The 20613-nt window shown below is 47.2% G+C and overlaps 4 protein-coding genes across 8 annotated transcripts in view; 2 read left to right on the plus strand and 2 right to left on the minus strand.

The window, feature by feature from the left end:
- The first annotated feature begins 137 nt into the window (after positions 1-137).
- LOC136949007 (5'-3' exonuclease PLD4) lies at positions 138-4143 on the plus strand. Of its 4 annotated transcripts, XR_010877406.1 has the most exons (12): positions 138-229; positions 406-480; positions 609-769; positions 951-1134; positions 1247-1367; positions 1461-1588; positions 1778-1978; positions 2410-2549; positions 2742-2907; positions 3201-3297; positions 3538-3833; positions 3992-4143. XR_010877406.1 is itself a non-coding variant. In XM_067243195.1 (11 exons), the coding sequence occupies exons 2-11, from the start codon at positions 433-435 to the stop codon at positions 3744-3746; spliced, it is 1455 nt and encodes a 484-aa protein (XP_067099296.1). In that variant the 5' UTR covers positions 138-229; positions 406-432; the 3' UTR covers positions 3747-4143. The 4 variants fall into 4 exon arrangements, 3 of the variants coding, with proteins under 3 accessions (XP_067099296.1, XP_067099297.1, XP_067099298.1); XM_067243195.1 differs by having other exon boundaries at positions 3538-4143; XM_067243196.1 differs by having other exon boundaries at positions 145-208; positions 3538-4143.
- An 84-nt stretch (positions 4144-4227) lies between these two features.
- On the plus strand, positions 4228-6239 carry srp14 (signal recognition particle 14). Its single transcript, XM_067243502.1, has 5 exons — positions 4228-4332; positions 4840-4912; positions 5032-5144; positions 5261-5293; positions 5376-6239. Exons 1-5 carry the CDS (start codon positions 4309-4311, stop codon positions 5463-5465), a joined length of 333 nt encoding a protein of 110 aa, XP_067099603.1. The 5' UTR covers positions 4228-4308; the 3' UTR covers positions 5466-6239.
- Positions 6240-8502: 2263 nt separating this feature from the next.
- On the minus strand, positions 8503-13507 carry xgb (x globin). Its single transcript, XM_067243741.1, has 5 exons — positions 13347-13507; positions 11165-11272; positions 9448-9568; positions 9014-9094; positions 8503-8625 (listed from the first exon to the last, which is right to left on the minus strand). Exons 1-5 carry the CDS (start codon positions 13505-13507, stop codon positions 8503-8505), a joined length of 594 nt encoding a protein of 197 aa, XP_067099842.1.
- Positions 13508-13989: 482 nt separating this feature from the next.
- LOC136949443 (pleckstrin homology domain-containing family G member 3) overlaps positions 13990-20613 on the minus strand; it is a 33289-nt gene continuing 26665 nt past the window's right edge. The window contains exons 14-20 of one of the 2 annotated variants that reach the window (XM_067243735.1): positions 19955-19965; positions 19299-19526; positions 19239-19268; positions 18114-18206; positions 17284-17580; positions 16155-17193; positions 13990-16045 (exon numbers count right to left, since the gene is read on the minus strand). In XM_067243735.1, the coding sequence (XP_067099836.1) occupies positions 15243-16045; positions 16155-17193; positions 17284-17580; positions 18114-18206; positions 19239-19268; positions 19299-19526; positions 19955-19965 (2501 nt within the window). In that variant the 3' untranslated portion in view covers positions 13990-15242. Of the gene's footprint in view, positions 16046-16154; positions 17581-18113; positions 18207-19238; positions 19269-19298; positions 19527-19954; positions 19966-20613 lie in introns of both variants that reach the window. The other variant, XM_067243734.1, reaches the window with a different exon arrangement.

A 20613-nucleotide genomic window follows, 5' to 3' on the forward strand; every position in this document is an offset into this window, starting at 1 on the left:
CATACTTAGGTCCTTGGTTGATGAATGCTATTTGTTAGTCTTAACCTTGGTAAAAACGAGAAATGGAAGTAAAAACAGGAACTGTGCACTGTTGTCTGGACTGTACAAATTAAACTTCTTTCAAATCAGTTTCCGTGGAACTCTGAAAGACGAAACCTGAGTCCATTGTAGGCGGCAAGACTGATTCACGCTAGTCGTACTGTAGAAGGTGAAGTTGATATTACATTGTGTAAGTTGTTTTGTTTACATTTAATGTACAGTGCATGCTTGCGTAGCTGTTTGATGGATCACGTTTTAATTGCATTTAGTGATAAAAAAATACTTTTATTAGACTAATATTTGTTTAATGAAGAAACCTGAAATGTAACTGTTGGTTACAGTAATCAATTATTTCTCTCAATGCAGCTGGGATGTCAGGGATGCCAATGCGAAATGTCTCCATACAAGAATTTGCATGATAGCTACGTGCCAAACAAAAGGGTAGCAATAATTTAAAGAAAATCTACAATTTTATTCATTCTACTGTGTGTATCTGTAGTTACATGAAAAAAATCTATCTCAGTTTTGAATCCGTTTAATTCAACTAATGTGTCTGTGTCTGTTCTCAGAACCTTACCAGGATTGGTGTGCTGGGTTTGGCAGTGGTTTGTTTGACGGCGATGGGAGTCATTCTTGCCATTGCTGTACTGGAGAGACTATCAGTAGAGGAACATGTCCAACCTGCTGTGACGTCTCAGGATGAAAATTATGTTCCTGACCAGGAGAGCAGGTTAGTCAGAGAGAACAGCAGGGGGGGGGGGGGGGGGGGGGGGGGTAGTCTGTGTTAAATTCTGAGTGTGTCGCCCTCAGGAACTGCTCTAGAGAAAATGTTAAGGTAATCGTGCCTCCAAAGTTATCACCACTCTACTTCCACATCCGGTCCTGACTAAACAAGGCTGTATGTGCTGCAGGATCACCCTGGTGGAGAGCCTGCCATTGTACATGCAGTATGGAGCCAATGCAACCTTCGGAACTCCCCTGGAGAAGGGCTGGAAGAATCTGCTCTCCATGGCAACCAAACAGGTTGATGTGGCCTCTTTCTATTGGACTCTCACTGGTGAAGACATCAATGTCAACACGTCTACAGACCTGTCTGTGAGTTGAGTCTTGAAATGACATCTGACAATACCTTACTTAGCATACACAGGATCTTTCAACTGTTCAGTAGACTGCCTCACTACACGGTAATGCTTGTGCTTGGCGACAGGGCAGGGCTATATTGGAGCAGTTTGGAGATTTACCATCGAGAAATGTGTCTGTTCGAGTTGTGATGAGCATTCCCTCTGTGTCAACTAACTCGACAGACCTTAATTTTCTGAGAAATAAAGGTATTAAAAAAGAACATTCAGTGATTGCTGCAGGTTATTTTTTATGCGCGTAGCGTCTTTCTATTGATCGGTTCATCCCGTTGTGGCGTGCAGGGGTCCAGGTGAGGAGGGTGAACTTTGGACGATTGACTGGAGGCGTCCTCCACACCAAGTTCTGGATCGTGGACAAGAGACACGTCTACATTGGCAGTGCCAACATGGACTGGAGATCTCTCAGTCAGGTAAAACACAGAACACAGGTGTGATGCATTCACTCAGCAGACCCTTTTATCCAAAAAACAAGGTGGGAATTGATCCTGCAACCTCTTTATCTCAAGTCAATTGCTATAACCAGTGTCCAATACCACCGCCCTCCCCTGACTTGATTTGAGGACCAGGTAACACACAGAAACAAACTGATCTGTCCTCAGGTGAAGGAGCTGGGAGTGATTATCCATAACTGCTCCAGGTTAGCAGAGGACCTCCACAAGATCTTCTCTTCCTACTGGGTGATGGGTCACACCAAAAGCTCCATCCCATTCCCATGGCCGGCCAAGTACCACACCAACATCAACCAAGACCACCCCCTGCTGGTGAAAACTGAAAACACGTCTCACAGAATTTACATCGCAGTAAGTCCCCAACGTCCTGTCTTTCTAGAAGTCACCAGCGACTCGTGTTGTACTATTTATATTAAAGAACGTACCTATAGCCTATGGAGAACAGCAAGGGACTGAGCTAGCTACGCATAGGTTTACTGTACACAGCTGAGCTAGCTACGCATAGGTTTACTGTACACAGCTGAGCTAGCTACGCATAGGTTTACTGTACACAGCTGAGCTAGCTACGCATAGGTTTACTGTACACAGTATAGGCTAACTTACCCAGCTAGCTTGGGAGGGAGATACCAGAACGTGACCACAGAGAGATCAAGACCACAACTAAACAGAGAAACACACACAAGTATTTTGATAATAAACGTCCTGTCTAACTGTACCCTCATCCTTTATAACAAAGGACGGCTCTCTCAGCTATCTTTGTCCCATCTGTGTGTCCATCCCAGGGCTCCCCCCCAGCCTTCTGCCCCAGCTCCCGGACGCAGGACCTGGACGCAATACTGTCAGTGATGGATGAGGCGGAGCGCTTCATAGATGTTTCAGTCATGGAGTATTTCCCCACAACTCGATTCTCACACCCGTCAAGGTAAACCTAGTCATCAGGCAGGATTAAAAACAATCCAACCTCTTGTGTTTAAAATACAAGATATTGTACAACCCATGAGGGTTTTGGTTGGTTTAGGTGCAGTTCTATGGGTCTGTGTGAAGCCCTTTGTGACGTGTGTGTAAGCACAAGATATACATGACATCTGTCTGTTCACCTGTTTTAACTCTGCAGGTACTGGCCGCTCATCGATGATACACTGAGGGAGTCTGCGTTTGAGCGCCACGTGAAGGTCCGCATGCTGATAAGCTGTGGCCGAGACTCTGACCCAGCCATGCTGCCCTTCCTGCAGTCCCTATCCGCTCTGGATGCCCCCAGACACAACATCAGCATACAAGTGGTAAGGAGCACCAAGCAGCAATGTTAAGCATTTTTAGGACACAATCATTATTATTATTCGATCATATATCATATATTGATATATTCACAGATTAATACATCTTTTTGTTGTCTTTTTTTTAAAAGTCTTAAACATTTATTTTTTCTTAAGGTTTTTTAAGTTTGAATTTAAATGTAAGTTTTTCCCATTTGGAATCACCACAGACAGATATTGGCTTGATCCTATTAACATGACTTATATTCAGTAAGTGTTATTTATCACTGTTATATTTATATTACTTTGATGTTTTTCAGAAACTGTACATTGTGCCAGTGGCTAACCAGACCGATATTCCGTATGCTAGAGTCAACCACAATAAGTACATGGTGACTGATAAAGTTGCATACATTGGTAAGAATCAATTAATATATACATTTAGTATATTATGGTCTAATATAATGTATCAGTTCAGATGATAGATTTTACCATCATATTCTAATTTATTATTTTCATTATACTTTACTAAACTTTACTATATTTTACTATACTGTTCTAAACTGTACTGTATAGGCTACAATAAAATAATATAATTTATATATTATGTGTATCGATTGTAAAACCACACTACATTATATACCGTCCTGTCATCAGGTACGTCTAACTGGTCAGAAGACTACTTCGAAAACACGGCTGGGGTTGGACTGGTGGTGTCGACCCAGAGCACTCCACACCTGGCCGGCAGTGACCAGGGGCTGCGGGGGCAGCTCAGGGCAGTGTTTGACCGAGACTGGCATTCCCAGTTTGCTGTGAAACTCGACGCACTGGGATCCAACCCTGACTGTAATCTCTCAAAGGGATAAAGGCTATAGATGTCATTATAGTGTTATTACCAGCGAGCTAATAGGGTGCTAGATTAAATTGATTCACTGTGTTGTTTAGCACAATGTGTAAGTAGAATCAGAATCAGAAAGGGATTTATTCGCCATGAAAGTTTGCACAGACAAGGAATTTGCTTTGGCAGGAAGGTGCATACAATAAACATATACCAAAAAATTTAATATGTGGACTAACTATACTAAGGGTACATAAACTAGCAGTACTACAGTCGCCTAGCCTACAGATATGATCTAGCTATATCAGATAATTGAACTCAGTATGTATCTTAAACGTATCATATGTAATCTGCTTTAATTAATTAGATGTAGCATTGTACTTTACGTCTTTAGATTTTTGTAAATAAATAAATAAATAAGAAAACCGCATCGTGTCATTCTTCTCATGTGCAGTAGACGGCAATGATTTTAGTTCTTTGTGCGCGCGCGCCGAGTTCAAAGGTCAGTGGGCGGAGCTTTGTGTTGCAGTACGTGTGCTTATGAGGAGCTATCTTAGCTTCAAAGCTACGTGTACATTTAACTGCTGATCATGGTGCTACTGGAAAACGATTCGGTAAGATATAAAATATAGTATTTCTATAATTCCTACATGTCGTATTGTCATCGTTAGTTGTCTAGTGTAGCCGTGTACAAATATTTAGAAATCACTTCCTCTAGCTCGTGAACTAGAGTACGATCTTATGTTAGCTCAGTAGCTAGCTAGGTATCGTGTACAGTCAGTAGCTAGATCATTTCAGTGTAACGATAACGAAAAGAAAATACGAGTAGAGTTCAGTCCGATTTAATGTGGCAACAAGGGTTTGAGAATTTCTTGACCGTTTGATGGTAGAGTAAACCTGACATGATCTTGTGAGGTAGTTATGTAGGCTAGCTAACAACATTAATAGCTAGAGATGACAAAATGATCAGATGCGCAGGCTGCCAACGTCCGGGTGTAGCATGCGGTGTGAAATAGACTACAGTACACCTTCTAGAGCTACCTATCAGGTCACTTATCCGGTGAAGCCTGACTGAAAGACGGTTATAATAAAACACTGATTTTATCATTTGTCCCCTTCAGTTCTTGACAGAGCTAACTAGACTGTTCCAGAAATGCAGGACTTCTGGCAGTGTTGTCATCACGTTAAAGAAATGTAAGTTCGTGTGTTTTGAAATGAGATTATTAGATATTACAAGAACCTGAGTTCTTAGGAAATACATGTTAGAATACCGATCACATCCCTCTTCGCCCCCTCCCCCCTGTACCTTGAAGACGACGGAAGAACCAAACCGGTTCCCAGGAAAGGTCACGTGGAGAGTTTTGAGCCTGCAGACAACAAGTGTCTCATCAGAGCATCGGATGGAAAGAAGAAAATCAGCACAGTGGTCAGTCTGCTCATGTGATTGGATGTGGGAATTTTGTGGTCATCTCTCATGGTGTGGTCAATCACTAAGCCATGTGCTCTTCATGTGTGCTTACAAAACCTTTTTAATGTTTCCAGGTTAGCACTAAAGAAGTTATCAAGTTCCAGATGGTAAGTACCACAAGCAAGCAGTGCTGTTTATCTGAACCCTGGCTGTGGCCCTGACATGGAGCCTCCCTCCTCCTGTCTGCAGGCGTATTCAAACCTGCTGAGAGCACACATGGACGGACTGAAGAAGAAGGACAAGAAAAGCAAAACCAAGAAAACCAAAGCCACCCAATGAGCAACAGACTCTTACACACAACACTACTGGACCAGACCGGCCTGTACCACCTACAGGGGGGTTCCAACCATCACCCTAACACACCCCTCCCTCGTCTAAACTAGTGGTTGAGGCCCACCATTCTCCATCTGGTGACTGCTTTGACATCATGCCGGTCTTCATGGTCCTGTCTTCACCTGGCTGTTCTCTGTCGTCAGTGGAGGTGACTGAAGGAAGCCCAGAGGAGGTTTACTGAGAGGATCCTGCTGGAGTGGCTGCTGGTTGCAGACGTCCTCTGGTGTGAAGCGAGTTACAGCAGGCTGCATGTCTGTGGAGCGTCACAAGGATGCTGCACAGACACTAATTGCCTTTTTTGTTTTAATATAATTGTCCTTTTTTATTTTTATGTTTTAGATATTTTAATTTTAATAGCTATATCATCAGCTAAAGTATTCCTCTTCTTTTTTTTGGTAGGCCCTGATAAAAAGTGGTTATGAATAGGTTCTGGTAACATAGCAACCATTAAAGTCTCACATCTTGAAGCTGAAGGCAGCATGACGATTTTCAATGACATTCAAGAAAGTCTCCATAAGGAACTTATTTAATAATGTAAAGGCAGATCTTGTTCTTTTGTAACTTCACATTTGTTCTTAATTCTTCATTTTTACATATTTGGATGGATCTAATCAGTATCTGTTTTGTATGTTTGATGACGGTTCTTAATTCGAACCCTGGTTAGAAACCTGTTCTGAAGTCTCAGACGCGGCACGGGCAGAAATTAAACAGCAACGTTAATACTGTCTCAAATTGGAAGAATTTTTCATATCAAGGTGCAGACAAAATACAGACACTGACACTACAGACACACAGACACTGACACACTACAGGCAGGTTTGAAACTGCTCTCGGCGGCCTACCTTGGGGGGGCGCCAGGTAGGAGAAGTGTGCGGTGGAGGAGACGGGGATGAGGTTGAGCGGGCTCTGGGGCATGGGGGGCAGGGGGCTGCCGGGGGGGCTGGGTGGTCATCAGCATCATGGGAGGGTGGGTGGGGTTCCCATGGTGATAGGCCAGCATCCCAGGCTGCATGTGGGCCTGATGCAGGGGTTGGGAGGAAGAGACAGGAAACGGGAAAGAGAGAAAGTTATTTCCACAGACTAAAACAGACACTTCTCCTTTTGGCCTACGTAATGGGACTCTGTGGTATAGTAGGCTGAGAACAAGGTCCAAAAACCATGACAACCTGGGTTCAAATCCCGCACAGAGCGTAGTGCCAAACATCCGTGGGCCCAGATCCCTGTAACCGCAGCACACTCCCCGACTGTCCAGATCCCCTCTCCCAACTGTCTCTCCAGGTACCCAACTGTCCTACCAGGAAAGGCTGAACCAAGAGTCTAAAAATAAATTTACCTTTTATCAGTTTTAGTTAAGTCCAAGAGCAAAATTGAGCTGTAAGAAGATCCTTCAGCCAGATTTGAATACATACTGAATCACAGCATTTAGCTCATCCAGTTGGAAGCTACGTGCGGTGCACCTTGCAACCTGTTGTCGGTTGGAATCCGGCTGGGGGAATCTGCAATATCCCTTCTTCCTGTGTCACGCTTCCCTTCTCTCACTGTCCAATAAAAAGGCTAAGAGACAAGTGTGCGAGACATATGAGCCAAATGTTTAAAGCAAACATAGCCAAGCATTAAAGAAACAGACTTGAGAATGGACAACTGCTCAGTTTTTAAAATGTTTTTATTGTTTTGAACTTTTTTTTGCTCATTTTTAAAATTGTTTACTTTAAATTAAAAGTTACATTGTGGTCATGTGAGATGTGGGACTTCACCTTCACGTAGTTTCATAAATATCGTCCTCCGCCAAACGCTTGTTAATCTCAGGAAGATAATCGGGGAGGTCAACTTCCGTAATTTACGAATACAGGTAAGAACGATATATAAATGTATCGCCCCCGACCTGTTGTTTTTACCTCTTTTGGGGGGGTCCAAGTCTTAATTAGGGGGGTCAAGCCCCCTGGTAATTCAAACCCTGCCACGTGGTTTAAGAGCTCTAGTACAGACCAATGACTGCACAGCCGCAGGCTAAGCAGCAGTTTGAACACAGACGCGCTGGAAATGTTATTTAGTGGATCTTGTGTCACAGGGTGAAGAAGCCTGGTAATACATTTTGTTTATTGACTGAAAGGCATGTTTGACTTCTGTAGACAGAGACAGACATGTTTATGCTAGTTTTTGTCCGTTCTGATTTTCCGTCTAGGGTGTTCTAAAGCTGGCCATGTGAGTCTCCTGGGTCGACAGGTATGGCCACAGGCTTTACATCCACCTGACGTTCTGTGTTACTCTCATCACAACGTATTCGAAGACGTAGTTTGAGAACGTGCTTGGTTAGAATGACTCAATCTTACTCTGTTAACTGAATTATAGGATCTTTGAATAATACTAAACACATGGGAACAGTCTCCACCGGTTATTCGCTGACGTCGCTGAATGATTGATGACGCGAGAAACGTAAAAAAGGACGTAATCAGTAAATACAGTATGTACACAGTCCCTATGCTGCCTGTGTCTGCAGGTCTGTGCTGCCTGTGTCTGCAGGTCTGTGTCTGCAGGTCTGTGCTGCCTGTGTCTGCAGGTCTGTGTCTGCAGGTCTGTGCTGCCTGTTTCTGCAGGTCTGTGTCTGCAGGTCTGTGTCTGCAGGTCTGTGTCTGCAGGTCTGTGCTGCCTGTGTCTGCAGGTCTGTGTCTGCAGGTCTGTGCTGCCTGTGTCTGCAGGTCTGTGTCTGCAGGTCTGTGTCTGCAGGTCTGTGCTGCCTGTGTCTGCAGGTCTGTGTCTGCAGGTCTGTGTCTGCAGGTCTGTGCTGCCTGTGTCTGCAGGTCTGTGTCTGCAGGTCTGTGTCTGCAGGTCTGTGCTGCCTGTGTCTGCAGGTCGGTGCTGCCTGTGTCTGCAGGTCTGTGTCTGCAGGTCTGTGTCTGCAGGTCTGTGTCTGCAGGTCTGTGTCTGCAGGTCTGTGTCTGCAGGTCTGTGTCTGCAGGTCTGGCGTCAAGAGCGGCGGGGGCGTTCATAGGACAGCCTTGTTCCTCTCTGGCCTGTCCTTCGGGGAGGCTGCAGGGGGGTGGTGTGTGAGCCTCTCCTCCTGGAGGTATCCCTGCCTCATCAGCCTGGTCAGGTACAGGAACAGAGTCTGGAGACCACAAACACAGCTAAGGGTCAGTGTGCGTGTGTGAAGACAAGTCATAGTTGTAGTTCTATGTCAGTCCACTAGAGAGCAGTGTGCTCAACCATTTCCGACGGGTGATAAACATGTCAGGTTTTCTGATGTAAATACTGGCTCAGCTTTGAAAACATGAACACCTGAGGGAGCGTGATGTGACAGAGCCTTGCTCTACTTTCTGCAATATGCTCTTCCCTGGTTCATTGAGGTGTAAATTCCAATCAGCCTCTGCTCTCCTGGTCTTATGCATTAACACATGGAAAGAATTCATGGATTTTTCCAGTCACTGCTGGTGAATGATGTGATTACCCTGAAGCAGGCATGTTAGGGGGACTCAGGTAAAAATATTGAATTCTACCTTCCATGCTTCCTCCAACTCTGGTGTCCATCTGTCTTTGAGGATGGGCTGGACGGCACTGATGAATTCTGTCCCTACATACTGGAAGGTAAGACATCACAGTACAAAGGGTCCAGGATTAAACACATACTGTGGTTCAATTAACAGACAAAAGAATATTGTTTGTGACAGTGTCCAGAGGCTTTGTGGCTCTTTAGGTGTAAACCAATAGACTAACCAATATAACTGTCAAGTCCTCCACTCCTCTCATCAGAGTACATGTGATCATCTAGGATCCAGGCATTATTAAACCATGAAAGTGTGCGTCGACTGGTTTTCATCAAGAATTTTAGATCAAACTGAAGCCTGAATCGTACATTAGAGCAGTGTTGATCATGGACTGAGAGGTGGCCTGGGGCAGCCTCCCCGACAGGAGGGGAGCCAGGCAGTCTTACGCTGTAGTATTTGGGCGGGGCGTTGTAGCGGTAGTGACTCCTCCCCAGCTCCACAGCCAGGGTATCCAGCCTCTCCTGCTGGTCCAGCCTGGCCACACTCTTCTCTATGAAGGACATCACTCTGGGACACACAGGAAGCACAGGGTGAGCACTCTTCTCTATGAAGGACATCACTCTGGGACACACAGGAAGCACAGGGTGAGCACTCTTCTCTATGAAGGACATCACTCTGGGACACACAGGAAGCACAGGGTGAGCACTCTTCTCTATGAAGGACATCACTCTGGGACACACAGGAAGCACAGGGTGAGCAGCTCTGGCCTGCTCACAATACATTTAGTATTTGAAGCACCTTTACTTTTTTTTTAGTCATTTAGCAGACGCTCTTATCCAGAGTGACTTACAGTAAGTACAGGTACATTCCCCCCGAGGCAAGTAGGGTGAAGTGCCTTGCCCAAGGACACAATGTCATTTTGCATGGCCAGGAACCGAACTGGCAACCTTCAGATTACTAGCCCGATTACCTAACCGCTCAGCCACCCGACTCCTCCTCTCTCCTCCCAACTCCTCCTCATCTCTATTAAATACAACTATCGTTGACCAACGTGCTGTACATTAAAACATGGGTTGTCATCAAGTACACAGAGACAGGCTCTGGTCAGACAGGAGATAAGACGACTGCTTTATCAAGCTACCTGACAGACCTGAGACCAGGGAGACAGAGAGACATTCAGCAACAAATCAGAATATTAACACACTGGCTGAATGTTAATCTGACAATGTCTCAATGCTTGCACCCTTGTTATTCACACTATTTACATTGTAATGGGAATATTGAGAATATTTCAACAAGTAGTTTTGTAATTATGTAAATGATTAAATGTTGTGAAGAGTTACACGTTCAACAAGAAGGCCCTTAACAAGCTGCAGTGTACTGTATTTATTTTCTCTCTCATCCAGGCTGCCAGGCTGTTAACCCTCAAAAGAGGACACAGCTCCATTGTTTTCAGGCCGCTGCCATGCTGAAGAGGGTTTCTGTGCCAGTTTGGGGTATGATGATGAGAACGGACAAAAGGTGAAAGTGCTGCCCTCGATCTCGTCCACTTAGTCCGTGAGAACAGGAACCCTGATGTGGCTCATCCAGGGTTTCCTTCTGCTGTCTGCCTGCCTGCCTGCCTGCCTGCCTGCCTGCCTGTCTGTCTGTCTGTCTGTCTGTCTGTCTGTCTTTCTGTCTGTCTGCCTGTCTGTCTGCCTGTGTTTCTGTTTGTCTATCTGTACTGGGAGGGTGCTGGCCTCTGTTTGCAGGGGAACCCAGACTTCACAGCAACAACAGAGTTGGAGTTGTTTGGCCATGAGGCGCTCGGGCCTTCATACAATCATAATGATCATATGCAGATGATTGTCTGCATATGTCTGGCAACTCGACAGTTTTTCACATTAGATACATTAGAGTGTGACATTGAGAAAGTAATAAATAGCATTGCTCTCAAAGACTGTAGACGTGTGTGAGAGAGAGAGGAGGGGAAGGCTGGAGAGACTATACGTGTGAGAGAGAGAGAGAAAGCGTGGGAGAGAGAGGGAGTGGGCTGGAGAGACTATACGTGTGAGAGAGAGAGTGGGAGAGGGAGTGGGCTGGAGAGACTATACGTGTGAGAGAGAGAGAGAGAGGGAGTGGGCTGGAGAGACTATACGTGTGTGTGAAAGAGAGAGGGCTCACCGGAGCCCGTGAGCTCTCAGCTCCTTGCTGGTCCTCAGCCTCTCCAGGTCCTCCACGTCTCGGAACAGGAAGAAGACGTCCTTGCATTCGGGATGGGTCTCAAACAACCTGTCAGTCACCAAGACAACAGGGCCAAACTCAATCAACCGTAGTCAAGACAACGGGGACAAACAGAATGCGTCTGAGCTTGAGAGAGTGGGGGTCGTGAAAAGCAGCACAACCATGCAGGCACACTACACCACAAAACACCTCAATATCTCCAAAGCCTTTTGAGATCATGTTAACAAACCCTTCATAAATGTTCAAAAAGGATGTTTATGATGTCCGGGGAGAGATTTGGGCTAGTTTGTAAAATCCTGCCAGTGTAGGTGGTCATTTGTCCATTCCATGTCTTTGCCTTGCAGAACCTGTATCTCCCGTCCAGAGTGATTACACTGTATGTTGTGATTATGCCCTAAGTGGTTTTCATCCTTGGCAACACATCTTCTCTTGAATGGGGATTTGATTTCAGGATTTCATCAACACAGCAAGCAAAAACATGCCAGTTCTTATTCGGAATCCCTTTTCTGGAGTGAAAATCCTTGAAGACCTCCTCACCACGTCCGCTGGGATGGATCACAAGTGGACTCTCATCCATCCCATTTTTGGGTAAATGGGATGGATGAGAGGAGACAGGCTGTCTCACTCTCAGGGTTTTGGTGTGTTTCCCACTTCGCCTCACTGACTGCCGGAGCACAGGGGACGTGTCTGGTGTCCCTCACGCCCCACAGTAAACAAACATAAACAATAAAAAGAGGGAGAGTCTCTACAGGGGGTGCTGTTTTCACCCGCACCCTGTAAGTCTGCATGGATATATTTTATTTTATTGTATATTTTATTTAATTCTAATTCCACTTAGTACTGCTAGTTTATGTACCCTTAGTATAGATAGTCCACATATTAGAATTTTAGGTCCCTATATGTTTATTGTATGCACCTTCCTGCCAAAGCATGAAGCTAACACTCTATGGGGCTAGCATGCCACGGGGCTAGCACGCTACAGGGCTAGCACGCTACAGGGCTAGCATGCCACGGGGCTAGCACGCTACAGGGCTAGCATGCCACGGGGCTAGCACGCTACAGGGCTAGCACGCTACAGGGCTAGCACGCTACAGGGCTAGCACGCTACAGGGCTAGCACACTAAGGTCAATCTCCTCGGCTGTCTAGAGCTCCTCCAGGGATGCATTGCCCTGATTGGCCCCACAGCTATCTGCTACGCCTGGTGTCCTCGCTCCTCCCCCTCCTCCACCACCAGCTACACGTCCAACTTCATTAGCACCAAACCACGACCATGTAGGCCTAGATGTGGTCATGGTTTGGTGCTAATGAGGTTGGACTTCGAAGCACATTTAAGCTTGCTAACACTAGAGTTGTTGTTCATTGTGACACTAGGTCTGCAACCTCAAATGTGCTTCAAAGGTTAACTGCTCTGATTCCTGCTGATCATTTTCGCTGGTCACTAGCTGCTGAAACAGGGGAGGGGACCTGATGGGTTACATAAATGTTGAGATGAGATGTGGGGTGATGAGAGAGGCCCCATCCTTCTCCAGTCTTTTAATGAAGAACCTGAGGCTGCAGCATGGATGGAGCAGGCCAACATGAGGAATATGACTGTGTTCAGCTGCCTGGTTAGGAAGAGATGTTAGGCACTGTGTCATAATCCTGTTAACTCATGCAGGCCCCTGAGCCTGGTAGAGACCAAACATTCACTATGTCTGAGTGGCAGAGAAACACTGAGAAACAGCAAATGGACTGCCAAGGTTATATGCACATATACAGCCTATATATGTATTTATTATATATATATAGTCTATCTCATGTGAGTATGCGACTAAGACGTTACAAAATACTCGTAAATTCGATAAGGTTCCATATATAACTACTCCCCACAGGCCTTCCGTTACATCTTGCCTTGCACGGCAGAGGTTGTTGCGCTGTGTCGGTTTCAATGTGCACGCTCTTTATCGCTCTGAGCCTATATCTCGGTGTAGCATGATCTCACAACACTGAAATACGGGGCAGTACTTTTGAAACTTCCGTTAATCTGATTTAGTTTCTAATGCAAGTTGAGTGAATATAAATTCGACATTAATACAAGACGAATTGTGAAAACAATATTACCCGTGTTATACCTCCCCTTACCTTACAAACATAATAATTCCAACTTTGGCGATGTCATCCTGAATAACTTTCCATGAGTCCTTGATCATCTGGACCTGGTCCTCGCTGAGGCGCGTGTCTGCATCATCCTGCTTCGTCTCACACGGGGTTTTCGGCGCCAGACCAGATATCGCGCAGCCCATTCTTGGTAAATTAAAATTACTTTAACGGTTGAGTAGACACAACCCAGCAATCTCTAAAAATGGTTAAATAATTGCCAGACAAACAGTTGCGTCCCTGGATTTGGTTCCAGTTTCTGCGCGCTGGAGTCTGCACGCGCAGCATCTAAACATGAATGTGACTGAAGAGCGCACGGCGCGTGGCGAGCTTGTCTCCTCGCTTTATAATAGCCGTTCATAAACCGTAACCTACGGGGTGGGGCAACATAATTTTTTTCGAAAAATCCCAAAAGCATAATGTGTTAGATTTGCTAAATTCACGTCTACAACGACTACGTCTAAACAACTGTTTGCTGCCGTTCAAACAAGGAATGAAACATGCTTTAATGCCGTATTAATTCACATATTTTCCCATATTGAAAATTCAGACACTGACCCCAAAAGGACACACTACTAGGCTAGTTAAAAACTGTAGCTGCAAGTTCTCGACACATGCATTATGTCTGACGTTACTTCGTTCCTTTCCACATATTAGGTCCACTATTTGAATTCATTTCTTCGTAATACATCCTTACCAGACAGCCAGACGTCTCAGACCGCATGGTTAAATTACCCTGACTTGATAAAAAGAATGTAGGCCTACCGCTGACATACAAATATAGATTTAAATTAGTCGTTAGTCAAATTCGTCCTAGAGACACAACACAAATTTGTTTTAAAAATATCATGCTTTTAATTAGAAATATAAGCTCATTTCAAGCATGAAAACTATATTTCTTCCTCTGGAATAGAAAACAAGGGGAACAAGATTCTGAAAGAAGACAAATGACCTCAGTCAAACACAGCAATTATATAAATAACACAAAACATAGATAACAATGAAGGTGAAGTTCCAGTGAGGAATGAGAATGAGGAGTCTTGAGTAGTGACTAGATGTACTCATGTTAAGTAGAATAGCTCTAGGGTACTGCAGTTCACCAACCAATCACCACTCAATTCGGAGAACAACACTCTTTGGTCATAGGTTAATGAGCAGTGCTTGCTAATGTCACGGGTATGTAACAGACGTAACCACGCTCCGTCTGACAAGGTATCGTTCGCCACTCGCGGGATTCGAACGCTCGACCTCTGACTTGCCAAGCGCGACCACTACCAACTGCGCCAACGAAAAGCTAGCTCTTCGTTGACGCGGGTGGTCTGCTACATACCTGAGGAGTGAGTTTCACAGTTCACACGTTACACTAATCTTGTGGAACTGTTTTGTGTTGAAGACTCTAGTTGTCACTTGGATTGTGGCGATGCCTGAGTTCCAACTGTTTGTATACAGTTCATTTACCAAAAGTGGTTTATATTATGTGTCTTATCTGGACTACTTGTTATCTACTGCTCTAGTCTCTAATGACTTCTCACAAGCAAGAAACACAAACATTTTCCATTCAAATATACAACGATACTTAACCGTTTCACATAAAAACAGTCGTCAATAGTGAACATGTACAAGCATTGTATTTACAACTTTTACAAAGAAACAGCTTTGTAGGGCCCGTCATTGACCATATCCCTAGTTACTAGTGGTGACATAAACACAGCATATCCCACAAGTGTTGACCACATTGGCATACACTCAAAAAACAACTAGAAAAAAAAATGAAGAATATGAAAATTAGAATCTGAAATTCTGAAAACACCAACAGTATTTACTGGTAGTCCTATGTCTCTGCATGGTCTTACAGACTTCTCAGTGACTTCCCTCTGACTGTTAAGAGTTCAAACTCTGGAACCTCTCTCGTAAGTTCTTCACCAGACGGTTCTGCGTCTTCCTCCCTGAAGTCAACATGGATGTCTTGGTGCAGTCCAGTGCTGCCCTGTGGAGGCCTTCCACCTCCACAAGCTCCTCCTTATCTTGACACCCTCCATCTTCTCCTTCCTGCATCCCTCCATCTTCTCCTCCCTGCATCCCTCCATCTCCTGCTCTTCCCCCAGGAACCCTCTCCACTATGATCACCTTGGGTTCGTTGGGAAGGGTGAGATGGCCAGCTACATAACAGCTTCTCATGGGGTCCGGAAGATTCTGCATCTCATGGAGTGGCTTGTGGTCCACAGAGCTCCACCTGCAAAGTTGGGGCTGGTCCTGGGGCTGTTGCCCCCCCACAGGACTCCCCCCCTCACAGGCCACGTTCAGCCTGGTGCCTGGGCAGTCTGACGTCCCTCTGAGGGGGTCCATGGAGCAACTCTCAGTGGATCCCCAGGAGGACATGACCCCCCCGCTGCAGCTCCCCAGCGCGTCCTCTGGAGCCAGGCAGCTTCGGGTGACCGGGGAGGGGGGGGGCCCAGCACCGGGACCCAGCCTGGAGGTGGGGGTGTAGAGGGAGCGCAGCTCGCTGATGTCCGGCCAGTGGAAGGCCTGTGCCGGGGGCTGGGGGCTGGTGGTTAGGGGCGGGCAGGGGGACGTGACGCGAGAGCTAGCCCCGGAGCTGAGGGACTGGGATGGGCTGGGAGAAGGCAACTCCTGGATGATGACCTGGTCATAGCTGGTCAGTGACAGCATCAGCTTAGGTTTACCTGCACAATACATGTAGACAAACAGGAAAAGGGAAAAGACAGTTGTTGATTTGGGCTTGTGTGGATGAACACACATCATCTCTGGAGGCCTCAGCAGGAAGCTACTCACCCCCGTCTCTGTTTTGGTCCTTCTCCTCGTGGACAGCAGCCAGGTTTTTGGAGGTGCCCATGCTCTCCACCTCCCTGTTCCTCTGCCTCACCACTGGCCTGTTGTTTTTGATGCGCTGGCTGTACTGTCGAGCCAGCTGAAACACCTTGTTCTTCATCTTCTCCATGTCTTGCAGGATCATGTCCTCTTCCACGCCCGACCGGAGGCTGATGATCCTGGGCAGAGGAGCCCGGGCCAGCCTCACCCTCTCCCTGGTCCAGGGGGGCCTGCCTGGGCACGGGTCGAGCACAGGACTGTCCTCCCTGGCTGGGGAGGGTGTGATGGACGGAGAGGAGGCCTCCTCTGACACGGAGCCTCCGTCCGATTCCTCCAGGATCCTCAGAGGCTCCTCCTGGTTGTTCCTCTGGAGCCGGTGGAGACAGGGAGGGGACAGCGTCTCTTCAGTCTGCCGGCCCTCCCCATCCTCCGTCCCCTTCTCCTCCAGCTCCATGTCTTGCCACACATGGACCATCTCAGAGGCCGGCCAGAACTCCTCCACACCAGGAGCAGCACGGCTGATGTTCTGAGAGTCGCGCATGCCGTGTCCCTCCAGGCCCGGCAGGTCAAACACAGACCAGGACGTGGGGCGGCTGTAAGTGGACGTGTTCCTCTGCGGGGGCAGGGCGTCCTGGGGGCTGTCCAGCTGGCTGCTCAGGTGTCTCACCAAGCCCCGGGGGATGTAGGACAGACTCTCCCTGCGCTTGATGCTGAAGCTGGCGTCCTCGTGCTCGGCGTGTTCGTAGTACCTCCTGATCTTGTGGATGAGCAGCCGGTCCTGTTTGGAGAGAGTGGAGCGCCGTTCCACCTCCGGCGGGGAAACAGGGCTTCTTCCAGGAGCTGGCGTCGTAGACGAGTCAGGTCCGGACTTCTCATGGAGGTCTGTGCTGAGGGAGGTGGTGCTGCTGCTGCCCAGCGGGGGTGAGGGGCATGCTGGGGAGACGAGGTCCCCGGAGGCCAGGCTCGAGCTGGAGGGGCTGCTGGGACAGCGTGCGGCGCTGGCCTGGTCCACACAGGAGGGGCTGCTGGGACAGCGTGCGGCGCTGGCCCGGTCCACACAGGAGGGGCTGCTGGGACAGCGTGCGGCGCTGGCCTGGTCCACACAGGAGGGCCGGACGCGGCCCGTCCCGGCTCCCTCCTCCTCTGAGAGCTCTCCGTTCGTCACGGTGCTGCTGTTGCTGGTATCCAGCTGGAGGCCCGAAGAGTCGCTCTCCTCTTCCTCGTCCTTTCTAGATGCCTCCTGACTCTCTGGGGGTTCAGCTTCAGGCTGCCTCAGAGGCAGGGGAGGAGAGGCAGCCGGGGTGGAGTATTGAGACGTGACCTTGCTACCCTGTCCTCCAGGCTCGGCCTGCTGAGCGAGGCAGTGAAGGGGCGGAGCTTCGTCAGACACCTGTGAAGGTGGAATTACAGGGTCAAGCTTTCCTGAATGTAAGTATAGGTATAGTATCAGGTACAATGAGGTGTGGACCAATGTGAGCATGAGTAGCTGTAAAATGACTACGTGCGTAATGGTCATGAGTATATTCCATGAAGATTAATTTGAGATCTAACAGTGATGTCATGTGATGCTGTGTCAGAGACGAGGTGAGGTCAAGCTAGGTGAGGGTCAAATCTTCATATTTCGACTGTGGTATTTCCATTTGTAGACTGATGATAGCTCGTTTGGTTATGATAATTCTATAAGGAGGGGGTGGGGGGGTGTGAGGGAGGGAGGGGTGGGGGGGTGGGGGGGTGGGTAGGAGAGGATGGCTGTGGGAAGGAGATAGGAGGAGATAGGTTCTTAAAATAAAAATTATTCTGATTAGTGGAATCATATATGCAGGTGAGATGACAGATGAAAATGTATATATAAACAGATCTGGATTTGGTTCCTTCACTAACCCCTCCAACAGACACCGTTGGGTCCTACCCTACTGGTGGTACCTGTTCAGCCCGCACCTCCTCCGCCCCAGCCTGGCCTCCCTGCTCCCCCAGGACGGACGTCTCCTCTTCAGCTCCCTGTCTGCCCTCCTCCTCCTGGGAGGACCACAGCAGACACACTGAGGGTCACCACCCGCCACACAAAGACAAATAATACTTGGAAATCCCCCTCCAGAAGATCGACACCCTACATTTCTTGATTTAGAAAACATTTAGGCATTTGAAGCCACCTGAAGTTGTCTGGTGTCTCCGGTATGACATCCTGCACAAAGATGACCTTCACATTAGGGGCATGACGTCACATTAATTAACCTTTACAAAGCTTACCCTGTCATTTACAAAATAATATTCTGAAGGGAAACCTTTCAGAAAATATGATTACCAAAGACCAAAGCAGCTATTACAATGGCCTATTACAATTAACCCTATTTGACATCCAAATTGAGCTTTGAAGTCGTTGCTTTTGTTTAGCTTTTGATCAAATGATTCCAGTGCAGGTGCAACTGCCAAAACAACAAATTAAGTTTAACAGGATGCGAAATGTATGTGTAATTTTTAGACAAGTCTTTACCTACATTTGCATTGTATAAATACATAGTACACATTTTCTTTTCACCTTCCCCAAATATATGCAGATACACATGGCTGAAAGATATGGTCTCCTTTTGAGTCCTTCACCAAGACCAGGCCTGACAGCTAGTCTACATTTCAGTTTAGGACAGGCATGCAGTTTGATGAGAACCTCCTAGGAACCGATTGACCCTCTGTAATGAGCTCTAAGGAAGTCTCCGGATCGCTAAATCTTTCCCAGCAGACTAAATGATCCTGATTGGATGGATTATTACCATGCCAGGGTTCTGTGTCGATGCACTGATTACGGTGTGAGGATCGATCAAGGCATTCCATTAGCACAGCAAACGGAGGCTGATGTTAGTGGGTTATCAGTTTGGAGAATGGGAGAGGAAGAAGGAGAGGGAGCTGATTGGCTAGCAGGTGGGATGGAGCAGGAAGTAGGAAACCGTGGGCGGGAGAGAGCCTCACCGTGGTGAAGTGAGCGGAAAGCAAAGCCCTGGCTCTAAAGTGCCAGCAGGAGATTGCTGCCAGCATGGAGCTCGCAAAGTCAGCTACCTGGTCGTCCTCCAGAAGAACATCCTCCTTGTAACTCTCCTCCTCCTGCTCCCTCTCCTCCTCCTGCTCCAGACCCCACTCACAGGGCAAGTTGCCTGCTCTGGGGTCTCTGCCAGGGGGACTCCTGTCCTCAGAGTCCCCCCCCTCCAGGCCTGGTTCCTTCGTGTCTTCCTTCCCACTAGGCCTCTCATCCTCAGCCTCGCCTGGGCTGCTGCCCAGGGCTGTGACAGCAGCAGTGGGCTGCAGGGAGCGCCTGGCCCCCAGGAGCACCCCTGCGCTGTCTGAGTGCTGGAGCGTGAAAGGTAAGGGGGTTATTGCGCAGCCAGTGATACACAGGGTGCAGTGAAAGCATTGAATGGTTTGGAACAGAGTTTTATTTAGAAAAGGGTGCAACGTGAAAGCAGAATGTTGTTGTGATGGCACAAGACAGGCCATGCTACACATCACTGAGAACAAATTACATACACCAGAAGCAGGAGAAATAACAATACAGTTGAACTCCTGTTAGGTTCAGCTGAGGTTTGCATCTCTGTTCTCAGGAGCATTCCTCTTCAAATGGAAATGCTGAAGTGGGAAGCTGATTCAACCCTGCGTGGGGCATATCTCACCAGAACACAACGACCTGAATAAACCCATCATGGTGTCTGCCTGCACAGAGGACAGAACACAGAACCCTGCCAGGGTCAGAAATGTCGTCCTGGATGAGCGAAGCTTACCTTCAGAATGGCTGCATGGAGGTGGAGATAAAGAGAGAGAGAAAATGAAATGTCAAAAGATGTTCATACACAGTTCGTAGAGGAAAAAAGATACGATACACGGTAGAAAAAGCACTGGTTATGACTGAACTATGCAACTTTTAAATATGTTTACCATAGAGCAGCCCAGCTAGAATATACGTATGTCACACAAATGCATAATTACATTCATTATCTCTATGGTTAAGTGGGCTGGTACTTGTGGTGGTCATTTATCTTTGCCATGATGAGACATAATCCTCATGGCTGGCTAATCCAATATACAGCCAAGGAGTAATGTTCTCCTTCCATGGCCTCAGACTGCCAGGGTGACATGACCAACATGCAGGACGAGAGCAGCCCAGTCCGTGATGGAGAGGGTGACACGATAACATCTTCACCTCGAGGGTCACAAAACTGATTACTGAGGGAGCTATTAAAGAAAACATGAAGAGGAGGTTTTCCTTTTCATGGCTGGTCATTAGGATGCATGACATGGGCCCGCCACAGATCTGAAGCCAGGCAAACCTGACCCCTGAAAAGAGCCTGTGCATGACAAAGCTCTTCGCTAATATGGCCCATAATTAACATCATTATGGATGAAGGCAAAAACGAGAGGGTGTGTGTGTGTGTGTCGAAGG

This window comes from Osmerus mordax, chromosome 9 (genome assembly GCF_038355195.1).
Source record: "Osmerus mordax isolate fOsmMor3 chromosome 9, fOsmMor3.pri, whole genome shotgun sequence".
Taxonomy (NCBI): Eukaryota; Metazoa; Chordata; class Actinopteri; order Osmeriformes; family Osmeridae; genus Osmerus; species Osmerus mordax.

Coding starts and splice junctions, on each gene's coding strand:
- LOC136949007 (XM_067243195.1), top strand. CDS start 433: ATGTCTCCATACAAGAATTTGCATGATAGCTACGTGCCAAACAAAAGG. Junction 1,135..1,246: donor ACACGTCTACAGACCTGTCT/GTGAGTTGAGTC, acceptor GCTTGGCGACAG/GGCAGGGCTATATTGGAGCA. Junction 2,550..2,741: donor CGATTCTCACACCCGTCAAG/GTAAACCTAGTC, acceptor TTAACTCTGCAG/GTACTGGCCGCTCATCGATG.
- srp14 (XM_067243502.1), top strand. CDS start 4,309: ATGGTGCTACTGGAAAACGATTCG. Junction 4,333..4,839: donor TGCTACTGGAAAACGATTCG/GTAAGATATAAA, acceptor TGTCCCCTTCAG/TTCTTGACAGAGCTAACTAG. Junction 4,913..5,031: donor TGTCATCACGTTAAAGAAAT/GTAAGTTCGTGT, acceptor TGTACCTTGAAG/ACGACGGAAGAACCAAACCG.
- xgb (XM_067243741.1), bottom strand. CDS start 13,507: ATGGGCTGCGCGATATCTGGTCTGGCGCCGAAAACCCCGTGTGAGACG. Junction 9,095..9,447: donor CCCCGCCCAAATACTACAGC/GTAAGACTGCCT, acceptor CTTACCTTCCAG/TATGTAGGGACAGAATTCAT. Junction 8,626..9,013: donor AGTTGGAGGAAGCATGGAAG/GTAGAATTCAAT, acceptor TGTGGTCTCCAG/ACTCTGTTCCTGTACCTGAC.